Below are 27,556 nucleotides of genomic sequence, written 5' to 3'. Positions count from 1 at the left end.
TAAATACTTTGTATTTGTACATTCACCTACCAGAAGCTAGGAACCTTGGGATATTTATAAGGGCCATTTGGATACTTAAAATTCTATTCACAGGCCATACAAAATTATCAACACGGGCAACCAATGAGAAGTATATGAAATGTGTGTGTGTGTGTGTGTGTGTGTGTGTGTGTGTGTGTGTGTGTGTGTGTGTGTGTGTGTGTCTTATAATGTACCAAATGATTTTGACTGGGTATTCCAACCCTTGATATCACTTATGTGCCTAAGGCAGGTCTTAACAGGCTTATGTCAGATACCTTTAAGAGCCTTTTGTAAATCTTTCCACTTTCTGCCCATCCTCAAGTTAACATGAATCAACCTTCCTTTCCACTTCCAATATCTTTTGCTCTTGGTGCATGGATTCTGTCATTCTCTATATAGGTATCTGTCTGCATGCCTTTCTCTCTATGAGCTCCAAAGGGCAGTATTTATTAATTCTTTCTGCTTTAGCTTGTCTAGAATGATGTTTACGTTATAGTTGCCTGTACAATGGGCAATGAAGTAAATTGAACTATTTATTGGATTGTAATCTGTTTGTAAGTTATAATATGTTATTTTTTATTTGCTACTTTTTCTTGCATTTGGAGTTCACCAAAGATGCCTATTAACTTACTTGTATTTTATAATATGGGAGAATGAAAACACAAATTTCTCTCATGAGCATGTAATTTCTTAAAGGACTTTTGGTTTGATGGTGTAATTACCCATAAACATTTAATATATTCCTTAGATTGTACAAGTGAGTTTGTAAATGTACCAATACTAAGAAATGTTGGAATGTTGACATGTCAAATACATTGAATGTCTTTTTTTATTGCACTTGGAGAAAAAACAGTCATGTGTCACTTAAAGTCATGTCCATATAGGGATAAATATATTCCTTATTACATATCTTATTTAAGGCACTTTATTTATCTTATTTAAGGCACTCTTTGAGTTTTTATTGTTTCTTTCTGGTGTTACTATATTAAGGTCAATATGGCCATTTGCCTTTCAGCAGTATTTTTCTGCATGCTTGATCTAGTTAGTGTGTTAGTAATCATTCAATAAAGGTGTTTCTAAATGCTGGATGCTCATCTGAAAGTAGAAAGTGCTCAGTTATAGACAATTTAGAAAGTTTGCACTGTTTTGGGAACTTCTCTTCAATTTTTTCACTGCTGAATGGAATTAAGAAGAAGGCATTAACCAGGCCTGAAGGGCATTCTGTAAAAAAGGCAGAATTCCTGCTGTAGGTCAGCCCCAATTATTAGATAAACTGGTGATCTGGATGCCAAGAACCAGGCCATAGGAATGGTTTGATGCTAAAGAATTACTAAGTCAATACCATCTCTCTATTTTGTATTAACTAAAGTGGAATCTTTTCTTCAAGTTTCCTGACTATGCTGAAATATAAATGTCAAACATAAAACTGAATGTTAAAACAAGTCTACATAAAATTCTTTTAACAAATATTTAATTTTATAAGCCCATTCATGTTGAAACTTCTCACTTTTAATTCATATAGAGTTTTGTCCATACATAGTATATGTAGTTATAGATCATACACATTAATGTGTGGTTGCCAAGAAAATGTTTATTTTTTTAACCTCAAAGTAGAAATTCACAGTAATTGCTAATATGTATGCTAGCAGTGTATTTTGTAATTTCTGATTTAGAAAATTACTAAATTGCTAGATGCATTTGTCAATGAGCTCATTATTATTGACTTTTTACAGACCTGGTTATTAGTTTTCTGAAAATGGCTGTCTAACCCATTTGTCTACCCAGACATGGGTCTAATCTTGTCCTTCAATAAGCCTAACTAATCTACCTGGAAGACTCGGGCTCAAGCCAGAATTGTCATTGTCTTAGGCCATCCTTTACCTTTCTAAGTCCTACTTTCTTATGCTGTTAAATTCACTGCCGTATCCTAACTTGGTTCCTTAGATGGGGATGATTTGGGGAGAGCTACTTATTATGTCTCTGGCCTCAGTTTTTCCACATGGAAAAATGGAGAAAGGATTAAATTATGCCTTTTGAAAAACTTCTGGCTTTGACACCATACTGTTACTCTTGTGAGGACAACTTATTAACTTTTCTAACTTTTTGCCTTCTGCTTCCTATATACCTCCTCTACATTTTAAATTTAATTCTGTGAGTTATATGAGTTGTCTATCAGTTTGCTCCCACCTATGCTGCCTCCTCCATCCACTCCCTTCTTGTCCAATCACTTCCCTAGAGCTTTCTCTTGGTCCTTTGTTCCTCACTCTGGTTGCCACCCCCAGGCTGGTTTTATGCAATTCTTTGGGCCCAGAATAACTGCCTACTCTTTGTCTGTCATGCATCCCACCTAAACACTCAACTAAATAGATGATATGAGATCAGGGCATAGACCCTTAGTCCTTTATCACCCAGCACATTGTTTTTCTACCTTGTTAAGGGTAGAAGCCATTTGGAAAACTCATATGTGAAGATTGTGACTCACAATCACAGTTTTATTGTCTTATGTATGTATGTTCTTTTTATAAAGAACTTCGATGTTTTTCCACTAATAGAAGTAATCTGTGCTTGTTTAAAATATCATGAAACTTCAACACATATGAAGAAGAAAATAAAATTGCTGCAGTCTCCTCTCTTAGTGATGACCACTGTTAAAACTTAAGGGTTGAATATATGTATATATATATATATTTATTATTTATGTTATGCTTTTAAAAATTATGCCAGTACTGGCTTTCAACCAGGGGCACTCCATCTCAATTGGCTTTTTAGCTCAAGGATAACACTCTTCCACTTGAGCCATACTCTCATGGACTTGGAGATGAGAGTCTCATGGATTTTTCTGCCCAGCCTGGTTTCAGACTTCAATCCTCAGATGTCAGTTTCCTGAGTAACTAGTATTACAGGCACGAGCAACAAGTGTTCACCCCATTTAATGGTTGTTATGAGTTGAAAGAAGCTGGTGCATTTGGGGTAGATCGTGGATTAAACAAATACAAGAAATATTCCCTAGGAGATGGGACAAGTCTAAACCCAAGACATTTTCCAAGAATCTGTCTTCTTACTTTTGATTTGATATTTAACAGAGATTAGAATTTTATTTTATAGGGCCATGGAGGTTATTATTAGAGTACAGTCTAAAAGATACTAGAAGTAATCTTGATATTATATAAAGTATGCCCATTAACTTCTCATTTCAAATGAAAGATAGCTCATGTGAGTGTTCTGCTTTTATGTGGTTTATTACACAAAGAATTTTTATCATACATAATTTCTTTATGGTTTCTTTTTATTAGTGTATATTTATACAAAGTAATGGTTTCATTGATTCACATATAACTTAAGTGCAACTGTCCTTTTAAAACTGGTCCTTTAAAATGAGCTGTTCCTTAGCTGAATTACATAGAAATATGTAACTCATGTATTTTTTATAATATGCGTGCATTATGCCCTCTTTTAAATCAAAAGTATACTCTAATCATATTCTATTTATCTATTTTCATTGCTTCAAGGAGAATAAATTCTATATGCTTTTATGTAACTACAGAATTTGTATGGTATCATTGTGAATGAATTTCCTGGTTTTAGATCACTGAGGACAAGAGGAAGAAGTGCCAATTCTTTAAATTAAATTGACCTTTTAAACTTCTGTTTCAGTTTATAGATGAGAAATCAATTCTAAAGTATTTTACAAAAGGGAACACATCAATCTTAAATACAGTTTTTTTGTCTTCTCAGAGTGTGGAAAATGTATTTGTTCTGATAGTACATCAAATCAATCCTTGGTGTCTTAGGAAACAGGCCCCTTTGTTTATTTTCAAGGGCATAGTCCTCACTTGGCAGAACTTTAATTGCTATGTATTCTTCACTTCTGTAACCACCAGGTTCTCTTATTCAAGTACCTTCAGTTGAGAGGGGAAAACTTAGTAAAGTTCGTCTGGGTTCATTGTCTTTGAAAAAGGAAGGAGAGAGACAGTGCTTCTTATTTACAAAACACTTTTTAATTTGTACAAGAAGTTCAGGAGGAAAGCTTCATCTGCTGAAGGTATGGGTTTTTCTATAGTTATTCCATTTATTCTATGTTCCCAATGGTTAAGAGGTTATCTCTATGATGACTTCCATGCCTTGCTATTGTCATAAAACAGATGGTCATGATTGTACAAAGAGTGAGATAATGGATGGTTAAGAACTCTTTTACTTTGTTGTCATTTGGATTCGGAGTAATAGAAATTAATTGTAAGTGGACATTCTCATAACTAAGTACAATTCAAATCATAACCTGGACAAAGTTAGGACTAGTTGATGGTTGCTACTAAAATTGTGTCAAAACACTATATTGCTCTGATGGAATGTTTGCTCACTGCAACCTGTGGCAATTTGTGGTCTGGAACTTGCTTCCTGTTTTTGTTAATAAAGGTTCATTGGAACACAACCCCACTGATTTGTTTACAAATGGTCCTTAGCTGCTTTCATGTTAAAATGGTAGATTTAGATAAAAGTGATAAAAGTGAAATGGCCTTAAATTATTTCCAATCTGTATCTTTATAGAAAAGGTGTTTTTTTTTTCCTGGCTAAATGCTATTACTATTGCCTATAAATATTACTCAATGCTTCCTACTGACTTGGTGGGTTCAACTCTTTGTTGAGCTATCTTTGTTGCTATTTAAAGTCACCAGGATACTGGCCACAGTCCTGTAGATGGAGTCACTACAGTTTACAAACATTCATAACAATAATGGTATGCAAGGGAAAATTGAATGTGACATAAAATTATTTTCTATTGATAGATCTAAGTTTGAGTTTGGACTCCATGAAAAATGGTTTTGATTGAAGAATAACCATGCTTTCTTCTGTGGCAAGCCACATATAAGATTTACAAATCAGAACTTCCCAACTTACACAGGACCTTTGGCCTCTTAATGACAAATTGGTTTGTTTCCAGACAGGTGGAGTTCTCTCTCTCATAGAGTGCACGTTGATTGAGGAGCCTGATGCAAGTGATGATGACTGTAAGTCACATTCTATTGCTCTGAATTAGGTTAGGATAAAAAAATTCCATACCTTGATTTTTTTTTTCTAGTTTAAGAACTCCCCGGGGGACAGAAAAGATGTTGAAGATAAACTCCCTAAAGTCATTTGTCTGTTGGGCATTGAACCTGTGATCCTTGTCAAACCACCTTTGGGAGTTGATAGTCTCCTTAATTTGTGTCATAATAGTGACCTTTCTGTGGCAGGCACAGGGAAAAAAAGAAAAGTTTAATTAAAGTATTAGATGTCTGTGCAATATGGAAATTAAACATGATATGAGAAGATTGGGATGTAGTCATGAATAACTTACTGACCTCAGCTCTTCCATCTTCCATTATAAACTTAATAAGGCCTTCTCCATTTGCAAGAAACACACTATTGGTGAGAATGTAGACTTGAGTTTACACATACCATAATGGTAGCTATATGGAAGCAGATAGTACTCATATTTTATATTCATAGCTAATTGTTTGGTGTTTGTGTGTTGAAGCCAAAGGTTCTGGGCACATGTTTGGACACCTGGATTTTAAGATAGTGGTGGAACCCCCTGACGCTACCCCTTTCACTGTGGTATTGTTAGCACCTTCACGCCAGGAGAAAGCTGCCTGGATGAGTGATATCAGTCAGGTAAGGTAGCCGCATTTGCCAATATTTAACAATCACGACATAAATATCTAGTGAAGATTTTAAAGATTATTATGTTAAGAAAAATGAAATCTAGTTGCTGTGGTCACTGCCACTAGTACTGTATATCTTGTTGGGCTGCCATCATTTTGTTCTGATTTTTCTTGTTAAAGTTAATATTTACTTGAAACATAGTAATTGCATTTTCGTTCCTGGGCAAATGTAACTATAGTGTTGAATATTATTGCAATTGTCCTATAATAAGTTCTCCAATGACTGTATTAGCTCTGTGCATGTGTGTGTATGTGTGTGTGTATGTGCTTATCTATTTAAATACAAAAACAATGAGAGAAACAAAAAACAGAAAACAAGGGTTATGAGAAGTCATGCTTTAAGGAATTACAACATTCTGTGTGGAATATGAAATCTTCAACTGAGGCCTTGTATTTTATGTAGAAAAAATGTTAAGGAACAGAATTGGTTGACTTTCCTGGATCAGAAATGTTCAGTCGGGAAGTTGTTGCATTTATACAGGCAAAGGTATTATTTGGAAATATATCAAAACTAGTCAGGACTAGACTTGAGCATTTCTGAATTCAAGTTCGACATGAATTTTGGCTCCATTCACTATTGTAGGGAAAAGTCATTCTGAATAACAAAAATATTAAAATAAGGCTTGAGCCGTGTGCAGCAATGTTTAGTCCCAGCTACTTCAGCTGAAGCAAGAGGGGAGATTGAGTCCAGGAGGTCCAGAGCAGCCTGGGCCACAACATGAGATCCCATTTTAAAATAAAAAGAAAGAAAGAAAAAAGAGAAGTAAAGAAAGTCAGTAAGTCTTGAGTTAAATTACCAACTTCACTTTTATAGTTGCTAAGAAGATTCATATTTATAAACTAACATGTATGACTATTTAAAGGTAATTAAAATGGATATAAAATGAAGACTGGGGCTAATGGAAAAGGCGTTTTACCTGTTTTCTTTTCTAAAGAGCTCAGAATAATGTACATATAAAACCTGGTAAAGAAGTAGTAATATAGTTCTTTGGATATTAAATATTTTTGAATGACTGGCAACTGAAAGGAAAATAGAGAATGAATGGCAATAATGAGTGTTTTACAAGCCTGCTCTCTGTATGTCTGTCTCTGTCTCTGTCTCTCTCACATATTTAATAGAATTGTATTCTGAAGGGAAACAGAGGTAAGTGTTATTTCATATGTGAGGAATGTGAGATTTGGAAAGCTAAGCATTGTCAAAAGTCATACAACTGTGTGGCATCAGGTCATATTTAAGCCTTCTTAGTACTCTAAATATCCTGTGTAAGAGAATCTTATGTGGAACTTGGCTTACATATCCCTGTTACTATTCTGATGCTGAATAAATAGCTAGAAGGGAAGCTGTATTTTATTTTCCTAATAAAAGAATGACAATATCAAATCTTCCACAATTTTTCCATAATTCTTCATGGATAATTGCATTCTTTTTTTTTTCTTTTTTGGGTCCAGTCGTGGGGCCTGAACTCTGGGCCTGGGCGCTGACCCTCAGCTCTTCAGCTCAAGGCTAGCACTCTACCACTTGAGCCACAGCACCACTTCCGGCTTTTTTCTTTTTGCTTATGTGTTGCTGAGGAATCGAACCCAGGGCCTCAGGCATGCAAGGCAAGCACTCTACCACTGAGCCACCTTCCCAGCCCCATAATTGCATTCTTACTGATTTACTGATCCTTTCAGTAACACTTAGCTGCATCAATTAGTACTTCATTACATAATGCATCCTTGCCTTACGATACTCTCCATCATCCCCTGATTACATGAACACTTATTGAGGAAAGCTTATGTACTTCCAAATCTTCGCAGGTGCCAGAGTATTGCCATGGCTCCTACTCTCAAGACAGGCTAACTCAGAGTGCAGAAAGAAAGTACACAGCTTGACACAACAACATTGCATAGGTGTTGAGAAGCTATTATCCACAGAAAGACTGGGGAGGAAGAAGAAACAAACATTTCTCTAGATGGTTCTACCTTCTTCCCTATGATATAACTGAAACTCCAAAGATTCAGGGTTGATTAGAGCCTCTGTGACCTTCCTTGGGGTGCCTGATGAGGAACTGTGGAGAGAGAAAGACTCCTGGAGTGCAAGTGATTCTATGCTGGGTAAAGAAGACACTTAAACTTTTGCCTGTACATTTGCTATGGCTTGGCAAAGCATTATACTAGCCTTTCACTGCAGTATAAGGCAGCTAACGAAAATTCTTATTGTTGTGAAAGGCAGTGATACCATTTTGTCAAACTACTATCTTCAACAGAACATTGATATGGTACAGCTTTGACATTTATGGTTTTATTCATTCAACAAATATATTTGTGCAATGACACACTATCTGTCAGGCATTATTCTAACTACTTGTAACATGTCATAAGCAAAAGAAGGCAGCAATAATAAAGAATCCCTGGGCCTTGTATAGCTTGCATTATAATGTGAGATACTGCAAAAAATCATCAATAAATGTATTAAAGGAGTACATGCTATTTTATGGAGGCAGATGATAAGGTAAGATAAAAAGGATTGGGCCATTCAAGGTGGGCTGGGCTTGGTATAGTTTTAGTCTGATAACCTCATTCTGAAGGAGACATTTAAACAAAGACTAGTAGGTGATGCAGATGCCATATAAAGTTGTGATGAAGGGAAAGTCACTGCAGAAAGAGAAGGCAGCGGTGACAAAGACCCTAAAGAAGGAGAATGCTGTCTGTTTGGAGAAAAATGTGAAAGCCAGTGTGGCTGAATTGCAGAGCCTGAGAAGAATAAAAATAGAGAGTTCACAGTGGTCAAGCCAGGGCTGAAGCATTTTAGCTTTTACTGGGTGAGAAGAAAGCTATTAAAGAATTTAAGCGAAGGAATTCTGTGATTTGACTTAAGTCTTGACAGGATTACTCACCTGTTGTGGTGAGAAGAGACAGAGGGTGGAGGGAAGGAGTGGATTCAGGGAGACGCTCTTGTAGCTGTCCAGGAGATACGTGCTGAAAGCTTACACCAACTTGGCAGCAGAGGAGCTGGAGACAATGATTCTGTCCTGGGTTTCTTTTGAGGTAGGGCCAGCAGAGTTTTGTCTTAGGGCTGGGATATGAGAGCAAACAAAGGGTCAAGGATGACAGGGATGACAGCAGTGCTTCTTGCTTGAGCAACTGCCAGAAAAGAGCTGCTGTTTACTGATAGGGGATCATCTACTGGGGAAAGTGACTGGGAGTGAAAACTCAGCTTACTTTTTACATGGTCTGAGAAGGCTGTTAGACATCTGAGTGGACTTGTGAAATACACAGTGGAGCATAATTGTATAGGATTTAGAGGAGAGGTCTAACTACATCATTAAGGCTTTGTCAAAGTTAGGAGATTATAAAAACATTAAAGAACGAGTATAGAAGGGGGCACATAATGAGAGAGAGGCCAGGAAAATCAGCAAAGAGGACTAAGAAGGAGCCACTAGGACAGTAGGAGAATGGCCAAAGAGGGTAGCGTCCTGAAAACCGAGTGAAGAAAATGCATCAAGGAGGAAAAGAGTGGTTCTCTTTCAGCTTCTGCTAAAGGCTGGGTAGGGTTGTGAGTGTTCTGGGATACTTAGGGCTTTTCCTGGTGTGGGTTTGAATGGTGGGCAATAGAGGCAGAATGCTTTGTTATTGATTGAGCCTAGCCTGCTGCCCAGACACCCATAACTCAACAAGGGTCAGCTTCTGCTTAGGGCATTTTTGTTTTCTGAGAGAGATTACATACACATTCATGAAAGATGTCAGCCTTTCAAGTATACCTTAGGACATATGAGAGATACATTTCAGTGAGATAAACTCACTGAATGCTTGAAAAAAATGTTCAGTAGTTGGTTGTGAATATGGAAAAATATGTTTATTAAAAACGAACCAGAAGTATTCCCAAGATCCAGTACACCAAAATGTTTACCCAAGTATTTTCCATTGGTAATTTTTGCTAGGATTACCAGAGGAATTTTCTTTAAACGCAGGCTTCTGATCCCACATTCCAGATGCCCTTCTCAACTTCATAGGCTTAAGGAGCTCCCTAGATCACTTCCAGCTTCCCTGAAGCCAGATCTATTTCCATCTCTAAAATTCCATGATCCACTCAGAAACACAGTTCAGCTTTCTGTATATAGAACACTATTTTTCTTCTCATTTCATTTATGTCTTTCTATAGCTATACAAGTTATTCATATTGATTCTTCTAATGACTCCATATGTGTGCATATGACATCCATGTGCATACATGTACTGGTCATATATATGTATCATAAATGTGTATTTTACCACATGAATTTACCACTTTTATATCTGCTTCGAAATAATTAGTCACTGAACCTGTTTCCAAATTTTAGGATTAATATATAATGTGGTGCTAGCATCTTTATGCAGGAGTTTTTGCTCTTTTTAAAGTTCCCTGATGATACCTGTTCCCTAAAGAGTACAAGGCTGGCATAGAGGGCATGAAATAATTTGGCAGACTACATCATTTCTTTAAGAAATACAAAGCTCATAATTTTCCTTCATGCTTAATAAGGTTTCTATATAACTTCCTTTTTTTATTGTGAAAATACTGTACAGAGGGGTTACAATTACATGGGCAAGATAATGAGTACATTTCTTATCAAGCATTGTAGCCTCCTCCTTTGTTTCCCCTTCCCATCCCTTCCTATCCTCCCCCCCGCCTCCCCACTCAATCCTCCTCCCCCCCCACCAAAGTTGTAAAGTTCATTTTTGACATAACAACTTGTACATCTCAATGTTGCAATGGGTCCACCTGTATCCCTATTTAAACAATTTGTTTTTTCCCTTCCCCTTCACAAATTATACCGACATCAAATACATGAAAGCAGGGGTTATACCGTGGGGGAGGGACATACAAAGCAACAAAGAAATAATCTTATAAATGTGGATATAACTTTCTTTTAAGTCTTGCAAATGTTGAGTTATGTTTCATTCATCCCTTTTACCAATAATTTAATGGACAACTAGTTTTTCCTTCTAGTGATTTTAATTTACATTTATGCAGTTATTAGAAAGATTAGCAATTTCCCTATTTCTATTTCTTGTCTAATTATACTAGATGGACATTAATTCACATTAATTCCTTATAGACTTGGAAAATGAGTATATTCTTTCCATTCAAATAACGAATATAATGAATATGATCTCCATTGTTTTATCTTTCAAAGATTTTGTCACTCATTATTTTTCAAAATTTTATTTGTGGAATGATTTGATACCATCTTGCTAGCCAATGTATCATGTTATACTAATCATATGTGGTTCTTATTTAAGACAGCAGTGACTCCTGAGTATCAATACAGCCCAAGTTGGGCATAAGGAACTATAAAATTTAAGACTTTTAGCTTTGCCAGGTCTCTCTCTGAAGCAGTAATTTTGAGGAGGAACAATTGCTTGACTGGTTAATTACTCCTTTAGTTATACCAGAAGGGCCATAATTAACTGTTGGTGCCTCCAGCAAAACATGCAAGTGGCTAATAGTCTCAACCAATAATTCTTCCTCTTTTTATCTATTTATAGGGCAGGATTTGAGGGAGAAGATTTGACCATTCATTACAATACAGTACCTTCATCTGTGCTTGTCTCACGTTAGTGCATAATAGTGTATTACACAGATTTTTCTGTAATTATGAAAATTAACTAAAATGTAGAATTAAAATTCACCTCTGCACTTCTTGCGTTGGGCAGAAAAATCTCTATTTTGTGCCAAAGTTTAGACCTGCATCGCTAATTTGTGCCTCACTGGACATGCTTGTTCCCTTAAAATAGCTTCTCTGCAACCAAAAAAGAATTTTCTTCTTTAACATAAAAATGGTGAATTTAAAAAAAAATTGACTCTAACCTTTCTTCCTACTACTTAGGAGTATTGAGAATGTAAAATAATCTGGTGACACAGTAGACCACTGACCTTTGAACAGGTGCTGTCTTAGCAAGGCCCTTAAAATGAAAAGAAAGATTCAACATTGGCAAAGGGTCAGCTACATCAAAATTACCTGGAGTCTTGTGAACATTCATATAGTTAGTTGGAACTATCTTAGTCATTAAAAACTGAGCTAAACTATCCATGACCTATGAATTCAGTTTCATTATCATATTAATTTCCAGGTTTATTATAATTCACACAAGTTCAATAAGACATTAAAATATTTGATATCCTTCTTATTTTTATGTCCCCATATCCCACTGAGTTAATTCTGTTCATCCCCTGAAGCCTCATCAATTTTCCCCAACAATCAAGATACCTGTTGAGGAGTCTTTAATTCCAATTTCCTCCTTTATCCAATTATACTAAATTAATTCTTTCTCAAACTTAAAAAAACACATACATACTAATATAATCATGAATATGATTGTCCCCTGGTATCCACAGGGAATTGGCTGTTGAATCCCTGGAATACAATATCTAACGATTTTCAAGACCCTTATAGAAAGTGGTACAGTATTTCCATGTCACCTACACGCAGATTCCTGTATACTTTGTCACATCTACATTACATATACTAATGAAAACAACAGAGAGTCTGTGAAAACAATTGCTAAACTATATTGTTAAGAAGCTATAAATAAACTATATCATTTAGGGAACAGTGATGAGAAAGTAAATCTGTATATATTTTCATACAGATGCCTTGTTTTCCACATAATTTCCATGTACAGATGGCTGGATCTACAGTTGCTGAAACCAGAAGAGACGCATGACCAGTGTTCTTATATCACACTTTGCACTATAGTATGTTCACATATGTACTTACATATGAAAGATGCTGCAGGTATTTTTTTCTTTTTCAAGACTACTTCCTGCCTTTTCAGGGCAACATTACTTGAAGTTCCAAATGGTCTTAAACTCGTGATCTTCCTGCCTCATCCATGGCATGTGCCACCATGGTCCGCTTGAAGTCCCAAATGGAAGTGATATTAAAGCAGAAATCACTGCTTGAAGTAGAGTTGGTGGATTTCCTATTACTCTGTCCCTGAAGTGAGCACATTGATATATTATAATATGATCTATGTATCATTTACCTATCTATCCCCCCATTTATTATCCCACAGATATTGTGTATAAATAAGGTGTGACTTTTTATTATATGTCTTTTCTTTCTGAGCGTGGGTTCAGATTGAAACTTGAACATAAGTGAAAACTTCTTTTTATTCTTGTTGAGAATAACTTGAATGTTTCACATGTGAATCAGAAAGATTTAGGAATGAAACTTGACCCTGGATATGAGATGCACAAAAGTAGTCATATAAATTTCTTCTTTTGGATATAAAACATTTATCTCAAGTCACAGCAAGTTTATTGCTGTTTTAGGTCTCATCTAGCTACAGATGAAAATGTTTGACACATAGGATTAGTAAAATAAAGTTGGATTACATAGTGATATTACAGGTAGTTTGTTTCTCTAACCAGAAACAAAAAGTTAACTTAAAGCTAGAGAAGAATAAACCTAAGACTTGAGGATGTACAAATGATTTTAGATTGGAAATTGGCCCCAAACCCTAGAATACTTAACATTTAAGAGGACAAAAAATAGCCTGTGACTGTTTAAGTAATCAGAAGCCCTGGTTAAAGCTTGGATCATGGATGGCTGTCACCTCTGTACAATAAGAACTTTAAAAATTTCACCCCTTGGACCAGGAAATAAAAAGGACATTTTGTCTTGGATCATGAATTTTAAAAAGAATCTCATGTAAAAACTTGAATGTATCTCTGGCCTATACATTTAAAATTAGATTTGTAATATTTATATAGTATGAACATTCCAAATGGAGAAGTTATTATAAAAGGGACTTTTATTTTTATTTTTTTTATTGTAAAGAAGCTGTACAGAGGGGTTATAGTTACATGAGTAAGGCAATGAGTACATTTTTTGTCGAGCACTGTTACCCCTTCCTAAAAGGGACTTTTAGATTGATGAATTCTTAAGAAGCTTGAAGAAACAAATGCAAATACATTCTGAAAATCAGCTCACAGTATGAGCTCACATAAATATAAATATAAAGAATGAATTTTTAAAAGGACAAAGCTAATATGTCAAAGAATCAAACTGGTAATCCAAAAATCAATGCTGTAGACATCAAAATTACAAAGTTATTGGAAGTAGATAGAGAGTACATCAATCAAGCCTAATGAGAAGATTAAGTGCTAAGTAATAGGATTACAAGGTAATGATCTTTTCACAGAGAGATGTATAGAGATACAATCCTAGATACAGTCCTAAGCCATAAGATATATAGCAGTTAAAATGAATGAACTATACAGATAAGCATAAATAAATCTCAAAGCAATGTTTCATGCAAATTACCATCTACATAAATTTTAAAAAATGAAAATAACATTATGTGCTACAGTGGGAAAATACGTGCATACAAAGTAAAATAAAAAATAAAGCAAAGGGCCTGGTACCAGGGGTTCATGCCTGTAATCCTAGCAACTCAGGAGGCTGAGATCTGAGAATTGGGGTTTGAAGCTAGCCTAGGCAGGCAAGTCAATTATATTCTTACCTCCAATTAGTCACCAAAAATCCAGAAGTGCAGCTCAAGTAGTAGAATGCTAGCCTTGAGCAAAATCCCATATGGATAGCATCCAGACCCCAAGTTCGAAGCATGGGACTCTCTCCTTTCTCCTTCCAACACACACAGAGAGAAATGGAAGAATGTAATGACATAATCAACTATAGAATGGTAACTATTCTGAGTTCGGAAGAGGCTACTGGAATTGAAAGACTGTGTTAGGGGTGTTTTATATCCTTCAAAATAAAAGAATCACCTATAGCAAACATGCAAAAGTGTTAAGTCTAGGAGGCTGGTGTGAAAGTCTCATGTTTTTTCTATGTGTGTAAAGTATTTCATAATGAAAGGTAGAAACATTAAAATGAAAAATAGCAGTCTACATGTATTGCCTTTCTACATTATGTCTTACATTCCAGAATTGGGATTTCCAAATTCTGAATTCCTATATTCATGAAGCAAGAGAACTGAAAAAACCAACAAAGATCTCTTCCATTCTGTATCTTAAATGATCTTCTTCCCATTGTGATGAGGAGAGCAATAGAAATAACAGCATGCTTATTATTCTTCAAAGCACTTTCATATATATTTTTACCCTGTCCCCCAACTGCCAGCACTTATACAAATAATTGTCACATAATTAGTTCTTAATAAATACAAACAAAAGACAAGCATTTAGTAAAATCCTTAGTGTCATATAATGAGTGTGTTTTCTTAGTGCTTTTGAGGAATCCAAAGATAACCTGGTTTTAGCTAACTGCTGTGTTATTCAAAAAACATTCTGTCATCTATCTGTCTGTCTGTCTGTCTGTCTGTCTGTCTGTCTGCCTGCCTGCCTGCCTGCCTGCCTGCCTGCCTGCCTGCCTACCTACTTGCTTGCCTGTCTGTCTGTCTGTCATATGAAGTGATCTATATTGATAGACTTTTTTCATCAGAAACATTTTAAGTTACCTTATAACAATGTTCATCTTTGATTTTTTTTGCTGTTTTTTCCTCTTGGTTTTGTGCAGCAACTTATCAGATTTCTTTCTTTAAAATATCTATCTCTGCCTCTTCCTCTTCATTCAAAACTCTGCCTTACAAGGAGGCATGGCTTATTTCATTTATTGGATCCTTTGGTCCTCCATTCATTCTTTCTTTCTTTTCAATGAATACTCCCATGAAGCCAGTGTAGCTCTTCCAACATAAATGGACTGCTTCGAAATCTTCAGTGACTTTCCATCTGCCTTCTGGATAAAGTCCAAATTCAAGATCCTCTTTTTCATAGCCTGATTTCAGCTTATTTCTTCAGTTCTCTCTCTTACTCTCTTTCCATTGTAAATGGGCACTGGGCAACCTCATCTTTTGCATCCTTCATGTGTGTTTCCACTATGGAGCCACTGACATACAATTTCAACTGACCCTGTCTGAGCTCTCCTGTAAAGGTGGGTGGCTTTTTTTTTTTTTCTCACCCAGAAGGATAGCTCCTCTCGTGGAAGTGTAGCTTCCTGGCAGAAACACTGAATTATGTTTAAGCACATACGGAGAACACTGCAGCTTCAGGACTTTGAGAATATCATTTTCAACTTCCTGAGGCACAAGAATGACATGAACATAGGATAAGCCTGAAGAGGAGCAACCAGGGCCATTTTGTGCAGAATGTGGAGCTAGTGCTTGTAGCCAGCTCAGCAGGAGGGTTGGCCTCTGGATCACATTCTCTGGGGGCCACCATGGGGAACATTCATTTGAAATAGTTCTTTTCAGCCAATGATTAGTTTATTTTTTTTAAGTTTGGTACAACTTATAGCTACCTTAAAATTATTGTTGAGGACATTGTTCACTACATGATTCAATATTTTCTTTTTTTCTTCTTCTTCTTTTTTTTGGGTTCAGTCGTGGGCCTGAACTCTGGGCCTGGGCACTGTCCCTCAGCTCTTCAGCTCAAGGCTAGCACTCTACCCCTTGAGCCACAGTGCCACTTCCAGCTTTTTTTTTCTGCTTATGTGGTGCTGAGGAATCGAACCCAGGGCCTCATGCATGCAAGGCAAGCACTCTACCACTGAGCCACCTTCCCAGCCCTTCAATATTTTCTTTACAAGAACATTTGTCTCTGGTCTCAGACTAGAATTAACTGAATTTTAGCTCCACTGTGGATTTTGTCGTGAAGTCGGTGTCCTTTGTGAGGCTTTTCAATAGGTCACTAATTTTGAGGCTCATTTTCAGGAAATATTTTCAACATAAACTGGGTGTGGCTGTCTCATTCTAGGATTATCATTTGCCACCCTTTATCCAAATCTCTTCTGATTCCAACTTTTGTCTTATCACGTATATTTTTATAATCTACCTTGTAGGATTCAGATGGAATTCACATGTCAGTGCACACAATCAAATTTATAATGAAATAACCATACATTTGTATATAAAACAGAACTCAAAATTATGCTATGGTTTAAGGAAATGGATAGAAGAACTTTAAAAATATTTGGCTTTAATTTTATAAGATGGGGGTCCTTTATCCCTCACAAAAATTGTGAAAAAACAACTTTATTTTTATTTTATCTTTAAACAATGTATATTGGGAGCCTGACGCTGGTGGTTCATGCCTGTAATCCTAGCCACTCAGGAGGCTGAGATCTGAGGATCAGAATTGAAGCTACTCTGGGTAGGGAAGTCTGTGAGACTCTTATCTCCAATGAACTAACCAAAAGCTGGAAATTCAAGTGATAGAATGCTAGCCTTGAGGGAAGGAAAGAGGGAGAAACAAATAACAAGTTAGACAAGAAATGTAATCACTATCTTACTTATGTAATTGTAACCCCTCTGTACATCACCTTGATAATAAAATAAAATAAAAAAAAAAAGAATGCTAGCCTTGAACCAAAGAAGTTTAGGGAGCAGTGCCCAGGCTCTGAGTTCAAGCCCCAGGATCAGAACAAAACAAAACTAAAGGTACAATGGACTGTATCATGCTCTTTGTGTACACATAAAATGCATTTTAGTCATATTAAGCCCCCTCTGTTATTCTTTCTGTTCCTTTTATTTTTACAATTTAAATGTGTTTAGCCATATTGTAAAACCGGTTTTAAGGGAAAAAAATTAGGAAAATGACTGATAGAATAAATGGACTGAACAGTAATGGACACAGGGTTTAGGATTGCCCTGAGCTCAGGCTCCAGGTTCACTGTACCAGTAGTTGTAGCCACAAAGTATTATGTAGTGTCCTGGGAACTGGAGGCAACTTCTGATTTCCAAATTTGTTTACTTTTTAAATTTTATGTTTTATTTTATTTATTTTATGAATTATAATTCAAAATGAATTCTTCTCTAATCCAAAATAATTGTGGAGGAAAATGTAAAATTTCTAAAGCATAGATATGAAGAAAGAAAAGAGATAATGAGCAAAAAGAACCTGAGTTCTCCTCTTAGAAAAGAGAAAAAACATAGTGTCAGGGCTTTAAATGCACCAGAAACAGTAGAAATGACACTCTATCCCTTACCAGCCCCACATAGTGCCAATAGAAACTGCTAGACACACTAGTAAAATGTGGGAATTTATTGGCAAAGAGATACCTGAGAAGTGGGCATAGAGCTGGCTGGTGAGAAGAGCTGAATTCCATCCAAGACCAAATTTCAACATCCCATCTCTGGTGGCAGAAAGTAATATGGCAAAGAGGAGCACAGTCAGAAAGTATAAACTGGGATGCTGAGACAGTTCAATCCTGTTTCTATCCATAGGCATTTGTCAGGCTTCTGGTTGGTGCACAGTTTGGGAATACTGTTACTGAAACTACTCAGCTCCATGTAATTTTTATCTGGCGGTGGTGGTGGGGTGGCAGTGTGTGCACAACTCACACACAGATAAATTTGTACTTATGTTGAATGGTAATTCCTTTTTACAACTACTTAGTGGTAATTTTTTTTAAATGAGTATTTTTGGCTGTAAACCTTTCTGGGAATATATGAATCTGTTTAAGTTTTCCTGTGGGTTTTAATTGCCTGTTTTGTTTTTTAAATTTCACAGTGTGTGGACAATATACGTTGTAATGGCTTAATGACTATAGTGTTTGAAGAAAATTCCAAAGTTACTGTGCCACATATGATTAAGTAAGTGTAAAAGTCCTTTCCCTTGCATTTCAATCAAGATCAAATTGACAGAGAATGTAAAACCTTTAATAAAATACTGCTGTAGTAGGAGTTATTATTAAAAGTCTTTCTTGGCAGCAATAGGATAATTGGTTTATGTCGTGCCATTATAAATAATAAGACTACCAAAATGGTTTTTCAGATTCACTGTTTATTACCTTCTAAGATAGAAAAATTGCCTTTCATAATGTTCACATATACCCTCATTCACAAGGTTCAAATTCAATATTTAAAACAATTGAATTAGTGACAGATGTGTTTAAAGTTAGGGGATGAATCAAGCTGTGGTTCATGTAGTTTGGCATAGTCCAGGTAGGTATGAATCCTATTACTCAGATTTGGGTGGAAAGATGTTTAGATCTTGAACACACTTCAAAAAAAAATGAAAAAAATGGTTGGGCTCTGATACTTTCTGACCACAGCCTAGAACTGATTTTGACAAGTGGCTGCTCCAGACAGCCATCTTGAACTATAAATACCCCAACAAAGTGAATCTTGTAGCTTACAGGGATTATTGGGGAAGCTATACTTTTGAATAAGAAGTTACATCAATAAGTATGTACTAGAGCTTTCTGTGTTAATACTTTTGTATCCACACTATTTTGTTTTCAAATTCAGAATTATTTGGGGAGTGTTTTGAAATGGACTGCATTGTTCCTTAACCACATTTTCTTGGTTATTTGCATTCCCAGTTTTAAGAGCAAAGTGTATTTTAAGAGTAATTTGGCTCGAACTTTTCAAACAAAAGTTACTTGAAACTAAGAACATGCTTCCTTTATGTGTGAATATTTTGAGGTCTGGACTGTTTATGCAGAGACAAAATAAATAACATTGCATTTTGAAGGATGACTTTGCAATTCTGACACATTAACAAGAGTACAACTTGTAGAACTGAGTATGTTAGTGCATAACATGTAAATAAAATTTAAAGTATTTTGAGACTAGTTCTTTTAAAGGTTCAGAGCCAAGATTTTTTTACATTCAGTTTTCTAAATTTTTAATTTAGCATGCTTCTTTGCTTACTTTAAAATGTACGATGCTAAGATTAAGAATAAATAGGAAACAGTCTGAAAGCATAAATTATGGCCTAATTTTTTAATTCTAACCATTCAATTAGAGTTTTCTTAATTTTTTTTTACCATAGGAGTCTTATTTTAAACATTTCACAGAGTGCTATATATTATTTTCATTCTTTTTTGGAAAGCAACCTCTGAAGATTATGTGTCCATGAAAGAACTAGAATGTATCAGTCAGAAAGTTACGGACAAGTTAGAATCTCCATGCCTCCAGGAAGCCATCCATCTTGTATATATACATCTTGTTAATACTGAAGACAATTTTAATCTTGTGGCTGGCACCAAGATGCATCTACTCCCTTACCATACCAGTTTTTCCATGTCATGTCCAATCTCAATTGCTTGATCACTTTTATGTAGAACAAAACTTGCCTGCCTTTGGGTATACAGCACTGATACTTGACTAACTAGGATCTGCTATTCTTCTAACAGTCTTGGGCTATAAGGATTAAAACTAAGACACCTAGACTACACTAGTTACATTTCTAAGACAGGGTGAAGTTCCATGAATTTATTCCTTCTAGTTTTCCCAGCCTCATTGAGCCTGATTCTCCTTAATCAGAGGAAAGAATATTATTTTACCATCTCTGTTCCAACCTAAACTCTCTATGCTTTTTTCTGTATCTTTCCATGGCTACATGCCATGATGGGGGAATAAAAAGTTTTTAGAGTTAAAAGAAAAAATATCACAGGGTAATTATGTCTTACTATTGACATAACATCACTTGGTAAGCACTCACTTCCTTTTCAGATTTGTCAATCCCAAAAGATGATTTGTTTTTGATCTCTCACAATTGCTTTTTATGTTTACCACAAAGGAGTTGCTATTATCCTGGGAGGCTTAAGTAACACATTCTACCTTTCTTGAGAATCCCTTAGGAAATAAAGTAAGATCCTATTAAGTAATTTTGTAATATTTAATCTCATTTATTAAAATGAAAATGAGATCATAATTTTGAAGGACAATGGTGTAATTTCATTTTAAGTTAATTTCATACTGACTGCAACATTTTTATCTGTAGTTTGAACAAATGAATTATAACCGAACTATGTGAATCTCAAAATACAACCAAAATGCAAAATCATGATATCCATTTAAATGGTGTCTAGTTAAAGCTTTCTTTCTTTTAAAACCATTTGACCCTAACTTTCTTAGAAAATGGAGATTGTTGGTGGTTAACAGTGAGAGAAAAAGTGATCATTTCATTCAGATGTTTCAGAGTGGATTGATGGATTCAAAAAAGTTACTCAGGTCATTTTTTCAAGAGAAGAAATTAAGAATCAGAAAAACAAAGTTGGTTGAGAGTTATATGAAGAATAGAAGAACCATACTGTTATCAAGAATCTCCAAAGATGTGTTTGTGTATTCCAAAATCAATAAAATGACTAAAGCTCACAGGCTACCCTTAGTCAGGCTGGTCATTGAAAATGCTCTTTCAGGCTGCAAATTCAATACTTCTGTCTGTGCTGAGCAAACTCTGAGCTGGGAATCTTCTAAAAGCAAACTAAGAAAGCTATTGATTCCTTTGTTAGCCAAAGAAAATAAGCATATAATTTGAAATTTCTCAAAATGCTAAAAGATTGAACTAATGGTTCTCACAACAAGCTGACTGATGTTTAGAAAACAGCTAGCTGGCTCACTGACAGTCATAGATCCTGTAAGATAGCTTTTAATTAAGTGGTGAAATCCAGGGTTTCATTGATTACCTGTAGTGATGCTTCAGGCCAGGTGAACAGGAATCTCAGAAAGTAGCTAAGGTTACCAGTGCTCCTAGTCATCCATCCAGGATACAACAGCCACATGGTGGGAAGGCCGGGGGCTCGGGGGGCTGGGGTGTGTGTGTGTGGAATGCAGCCAGATGGAACCTTTGCCGATGAATAAGTCAAGTTTTGCAGGCCAGCAGTGGTAGGTATTGCTTAGGGGAACATATTTCACCTACTGCTATTGTTTAATGAACTGAGTATTGATGTCAATTTATCTATTAAGTTTTATTCAGAAAATTTAAGCACCTTCGCAAGACAGGAAGAATGAAATAAACAAATTAGGCATTTGGTTCAAGAAGATAGGGAAAGATACCCTGAACTGTAGAAAGGTGTTAGAGATAAATGATTGAAAGAACAAATACTAATAAATACACTGAGTAGAACTGGGAAATAGCTGTTTCTAGAGGACAAAACACAATTACATAAAATTTTATATGCTATTTATGATATAGTAGAAAGGCTATCTCCTGCTATTGTTTAAAAATGTTCACAGAAGCTTTATCCAAAGTAGCTAGACCAAGAAGAGCCTGAATGATCATTATGAGAATAAATGACCATAATGATCATTTATTGTGGGAGACCCACAATACTGACAGATCTGAGCACAGTTATGAATGTGCTGTGTGCTCTTCCCTGGTTGGTTAATGTATTTCTACCATGTACATAGGTCTGATGCCCGTCTTCATAAAGACGACACTGACATCTGCTTCAGTAAAACCCTCAACTCCTGCAAAGTGCCCCAAATCCGCTATGCCAGCGTGGAGCGCCTCTTGGAGCGACTGACTGACCTGCGGTTTTTGAGCATTGATTTCCTCAACACCTTCCTGCACACTTACCGTATTTTCACCACGGCTGCTGTGGTATTGGCAAAGCTCTCTGACATCTACAAGAGGCCTTTTACCTCCATCCCTGTCAGGTGTGCCTTTCTGTTTTCTGTCACTGTGTAGATGTCTACCCCAGGGTATTGACTCACCTCTGAACCTTCAATACCCCATCAGTAGAAGTGGTAAGAAAGGTCACAGGAATTGTCCAGCGAAGAAATTGAGCACCCTGAAGTCTTCAAGTAGCCTTTGATTGTTATATATAAAAGAATCATTAGGGGACTATCTTGTTAAATTGCAGGAGATTCCGTGAGTCTGGGTTGGACCTAAGTTCTGTAGGTCTGACAAGGTCCTCCAAAATGCTAATCTTGTGCTTCTTGTCCTGAAGGGACTGCAGTGGAGGAGCAGGGTCTAAGCAATTCCTAATGGGTATCTAGGAACTTCAGAAAGGACCATTTAGACTATTGGAAAGCCCCACAGTAGAAGTGTAATTGTATCGTTGACTTTAAATGGAGAGACTATGTTCTCCAGTGACCTCTGGGGTATTGTTGTCACTGGGTCATCAGCTTAGTTAACAGCATTTGCTCTTCTTTTTAGGTCATTAGAATTGTTTTTTGCCACCAGCCAGAACAACAGAGGCGAACATTTGGTGGATGGAAAATCTCCACGACTGTGTCGCAAATTCTCTTCCCCACCACCACTGGCAGTGTCCAGAACATCCTCCCCCGTGAGGGCCAGAAAGCTGTCCTTGACTTCTCCCTTGAACTCAAGGATAGGAGCCCTGGACCTGACCACATCCTCGTCTTCCAGCAGCCCTACCACCACCCATAGCCCTGCAGCGTCCCCACCGCCACACACTGGTAAAGTACCGTTGGATCTTAGCAGAGGCCTCTCTTCTCCAGAGCAAAGTCCGGGATCTGTAGAAGAGAATGTAGATAATCCCCGCGTGGATCTGTGTAACAAGCTAAAGCGAAGTATCCAAAGAGGTATTATCTAGCTCATCAACGTGATCACATCCCATTTTGCTGATGCCTGCCTTCCCACCATGCCTTCTAGAACCCTCACTCCTTACTTTACTACATTTCCTAAAAAGTAGAATACATATTTCACAGTGGCTAATTTGAAGAGAACTTTCCCATAGCTTTCCCAAGCCCCTGCAGAACAGAGAGCAGACTTAGGAGTCATCCTCTACTGTCCAAGGCTAGCTGTAATCAGTTGTATATGGAAAAGCCAATGGTCTGGATGCTGTTTCTGGAAGTTCTTGGGATTTGGTTAAAGCTGGCTGGCAAAGAGCCTACCACAAGGCTTTTCATAGAAGCAGGCTATTCTTCTACCACCAGTCTCGATCCTAAACACCTGCTTTGCTCCTACCTTTTTCCACTATGGATGACCTTGTCCAGTAGCACTAAGATGTCTGAACAGATTAGTTATGAGGCTGATACTCCAGAGACATAAAAAGAAAAACCAAAGCAGAGGCAATGTTAATTATCTGTGACACAAACAAGATGGGATTTTGTTTGTTTGTTTCTCAGTTCTTATAATTTACTTCAGTTAGCACACAGTTTAAAAACTCACCAACACATTCATAGTATGAAATGAAACAGAATTATAAGATATTCCACCCTCAGGAAGACAAAGATACTATGATTGTCAAGGCTAGCTGTTTGAGTTTTAGAACAAAAGAAGAATGTGAAACTAAGTAAAGAAGAAAGCCATTGCTCAAGTGACCATACAAGAAAATCCTCAAAAAGTCTGCTTTCTCACAGACATTATCTTCTTTAAATTAATAAAAAATATTTAGCATAAAATCTATTTAAAAATGTAGAAACTCACTGGGCACCGGTGGCTCATGCCTGTAATACTGTAATCCTGTGATCAGGAGGCTGAGATATGAGGATCACAGTTCAAAACCAGCCTGGGAAGGAAAGTCCTTGAGACTTTTATCTCCAATAACCCACAAGAAAACCGGAAGTGGCGCTGTAGCTCAAGTGGTAGAGTACTAGCCTCGAGCTGAAAAGCTCGACAGCCTCCAGACCCAGAGTTCAAGACCTATGGCCGACAAAAAAAAAAAAAAAAAGGTAGAAACTCCTTAGGTAACTAAAGATAATGCTCCAAGGCCATTTTCACAGACAAATATGGAATGATTCAGAATATTTTTTTTTCTTTCATCAGTTGTGGAGCTTGAACTCAGGGCCTGAGCACTGTCCCTGAGCTCCTTGCTCAAGGCTAGCACTCTACCACTTTGAGCCACAGTGTCATTTCTGGTTTTCTAGAGGTTAATTAAAGAGAAGAATCTCATAGACTTTCCTGCCAGGGCTGGCTTTGAATCAAATAGCTAGAATTACAGGCATGAGCCACGAGTACCTGACAGACAAAATGGTTTTTAACATGTAGATTAAGTCATATGGTTTCTTGTTTAAATTATCTATGATTTATCACTTCATATAGAATAAAATAAGTACATTCTCCCATTCTCCCTTCCAGGGACTTTGGGTCCTGAGACTTGAGTGCTCTCTCTCTCTCTCTCTCTCTCTCTCTCTCTCTCTCTCTCTCTCTCTCTCTTTTCTCTCTCTCTTCTCTCCTCTCTCTCTCTCTCTTTCTCTCTCTCTCTCTCTTCTCCCCCTTCCCTCCCTTTTTCTTCCCTCCCTCCCTCTCATTCTTCTAGGCTTGCATTTGCCATATTCCCTATCTACTGTACTACAGTCCTATTAATTTTAGTTTGTGATCCAGAAACACCTTGGCTCTCCCTGGCTTAAAACCTGGACAGCTTTTCTGATGCCAGCTCCCAGAGGTCAGTGGCCTTGTCTATCTTATTCACATCTGTATACGTAGTATCTTGAACAGTACCTTGTAGGAAGTAAATTTTTGTTAAATGATCTGGGGCAGTGGCTCATACCTGTAATCAATCCCATCTACTTGGGAGGGGAAAATTTAGAGGATCATGCTTGAGGCCAGCCCAGGTTAAAAAAAAAGTTAGCCAGATCTTTTATCAACAAACAAGCCAAGAATGATGGTTCATGTTTGTGGTCCCAGGCTTAGCCAGAAGGATTATAGTTTATGCCAGACTCACCCAAATACCTGAGATCTTATTTGAAAAATAACTAAAGCAAAAAGGACTGGAGACCTGGATCAGGTGGTAGACTGCTTGTATACCAAGCACAAGGTCCTGAATGTAAACCACAGTACCAACAAAACAAAGAACAAAACAAGAAAAAAAATTGTTAAATGAATGAAAGAAATGAAACACTCAGTGAGCTAATAGAGATTCCTCTGGTACATCTCATTGTTCTATTTGTTTCAATGTGGGCAATTCATTATGCTTGTAAAATCTCAACCAAATTGACAAAGAGCTTTTTACCCCAGTATTTCATAGTGGACTTGTTTATTGGTACTGTAAAAATGGTGCAACAGATCCACGTGTTTGAATTTTAAGGCTCATCACTCAGATGAAAATTCAAGCTTTGTTTTCTGTCTTCTTGAAGCTTTTATGTGCTGTCTCTTTCAGTTCACTTTAATGAGTTTACCGCATAAAATACTTAATGGAATTTTAACTGGAAGGGTTGTCATCATCAAAAATAGCATCTTTTTTTAAAAAAAAAGATGAAAAATTCTTTAAATTGACAAGTTAGCAACTAAGGAGGAGGAAAGAGGGAAGATAATTAAAAAGTCATTAGAACAACAAGCTCCAGTGAAGTACTGATGGATTCTTCTCAGAAGGAGCAGCACAGAACTGACAAGTGATGTGAGGTTCCAGCCAGCACTTGGGTGCCTGTACAGAGTAACAGACAACTAGCTCCCTCTGCCCTTCCTGAGGCCCAGCATCCTGGGATATTTGGGAAGTGTTCTAGGGCATGGGAAGGTCTTTCCATTTCTCTACTGGATTGTGCTAAATAGGAAGAATCTGGAGATGAGTCTGGATTTTTGTGTGCTTTCGAGGCAGGAGAGCTTCAGAAACAAGCACTTCAATGTCAGAGCTGAGTATGCATGGAGCTCTGCTTGCTTGCTCTTGGGGTTGAGAGGGTCTGTGGCCATAACCATGGTCAGCTCTGTTCAGGCATCCATGGGGGCATTTCTGTGTACTCCAGAGCTGTAACCCTGGCACACAGCGAATAGGGTGACCTCCTTTCCTTCTCCAGTTCTGTGAATAAAATAAGCCCAGTGGTTACCAGAGGGGTAGCTGGAATCTGGAAAACAGGGGAAACCACACCTATGAGCAGAAGCACAAGCCAAGAATAGGCCTGTGAGCACGAGAGAGGAGGTAGGCCCAGTTCTGGTCAAGGAGAGTGATGCATGAACAAAGGGCTGGGGTAGTTCCCACAGGTAACTGACATTTAAGAGAGCCACTCCTGAAGGGGAGCTTTTGAACTGGGTTGAAGTCAGTGGCAGCTCTGTTGAACAGGCCCTGTTACCATGCTTCCTAGGGATTTCTAGGGTGAAACAACAAATATACACCCAACTTTGTTCCACTTTCTCTTCTCTTTGTTCTATTTACTACTTAATGATTTTTAAGTTAAGATAGCTACTGAGCTATCATCCTCGCTACTCAGAGAGCTGAGACCCAGAGGATCTCCTTCAAAGGCAACCAGGGCAGGAAAGACCCAAAAGACCCATCTCTAATTAGCCAGCAAAAAATCTAAGCTGGAGGAGTGGCTGAACAAGCAAGATGAGTGAGACCACAAGGAACTGAATTCCTGCCTCTGTAGTGGCAAAATAAGAAAAGTAAAAGATAACTAGTTCATTAGTTAAGTGCATTCAAAACAATATCTCCAATACATTCACCTTGCAAAAAAAGCTATGCCTATTAAACAATACTTTTTTTCTTGCTCTCCAACCCCAACCAACAACTACTGTTTTACTTTCTGTTTATGTGAGTCTGACCATATTAAGTTCTTCATGTAAGTGGAATCCATGGTATTTATCCTTTTCTCACTGGCTTGCTTATTCAGTGAAGTATGTTGACATCTCATCGTGATATAACATGCAATAAGGAATCCTTTGCCTTAAAGACTGAATATTCCATTGTGGGTATATTTTCTACATGTGTTTATCTTTCCATGGACTCTTCCATCACTTTCATCTCTTGGTGATGGTAAATAATGCTGCAGTGAATAGAAGAGTGCAACTAGCTCTCTGAGTTCTCCATTTCAACCATAGATAGATAGATAGATAGATAGATAGATAGATAGATAGATAGATAGATAGATAGATAGATAGATGTCTATAAGTGGGAAGAACCTCATTGGCATTCCATCTCCCCAATAGTCCACATGCTCACTAGAACTTAGTGTGTGTGTTAATGTTTTATAGCAGTCACTCTAGTGGGTGTGAAGTGGTAATCTTTACTTTTTCCCTCCATTTCTAGAGGTTTCTTTTTACTTTGGCTATCCAAAGGATATAGATATGAATTGGGAGGGGCATTATTGGGTTTGAACTTGCTAGACAAGTGCTCTACCATTTAAGACACATCCTCAGCCCCTTTAAAACATAGATATCTTTTTCAGATAGTTTATTTTCTTTTCCTATGCTGGGATTCATACTACCCTTCCCCTCT

At 37.1% G+C, this 27,556-nt stretch overlaps 1 protein-coding gene across 2 annotated transcripts in view; it reads left to right on the top strand.

Moving 5' to 3' along the window:
• Window positions 1-27,556, top strand: part of Rasgrf2 (Ras protein specific guanine nucleotide releasing factor 2) — a 216,077-nt gene that overhangs the window by 106,845 nt on the left and 81,676 nt on the right. The window contains exons 10-15 of one of the 2 annotated variants that reach the window (XM_070031169.1): window positions 3,903-4,063; window positions 4,961-5,027; window positions 5,537-5,673; window positions 18,223-18,305; window positions 21,852-22,100; window positions 22,603-22,991. In XM_070031169.1, coding sequence (XP_069887270.1) covers window positions 3,903-4,063; window positions 4,961-5,027; window positions 5,537-5,673; window positions 18,223-18,305; window positions 21,852-22,100; window positions 22,603-22,991 — 1,086 coding nt within the window. The remainder of the gene's footprint in view (window positions 1-3,902; window positions 4,064-4,960; window positions 5,028-5,536; window positions 5,674-18,222; window positions 18,306-21,851; window positions 22,101-22,602; window positions 22,992-27,556) is intronic. The other variant, XM_070031170.1, reaches the window with a different exon arrangement.

Source organism: Dipodomys merriami, unplaced genomic scaffold (assembly GCF_024711535.1).
Source record: "Dipodomys merriami isolate MVZ:Mamm:240054 unplaced genomic scaffold, mDipMer1.0.p SCAF_20, whole genome shotgun sequence".
Taxonomy (NCBI): Eukaryota; Metazoa; Chordata; class Mammalia; order Rodentia; family Heteromyidae; genus Dipodomys; species Dipodomys merriami.
This window is presented reverse-complemented; position numbering and strand designations above follow the sequence as displayed.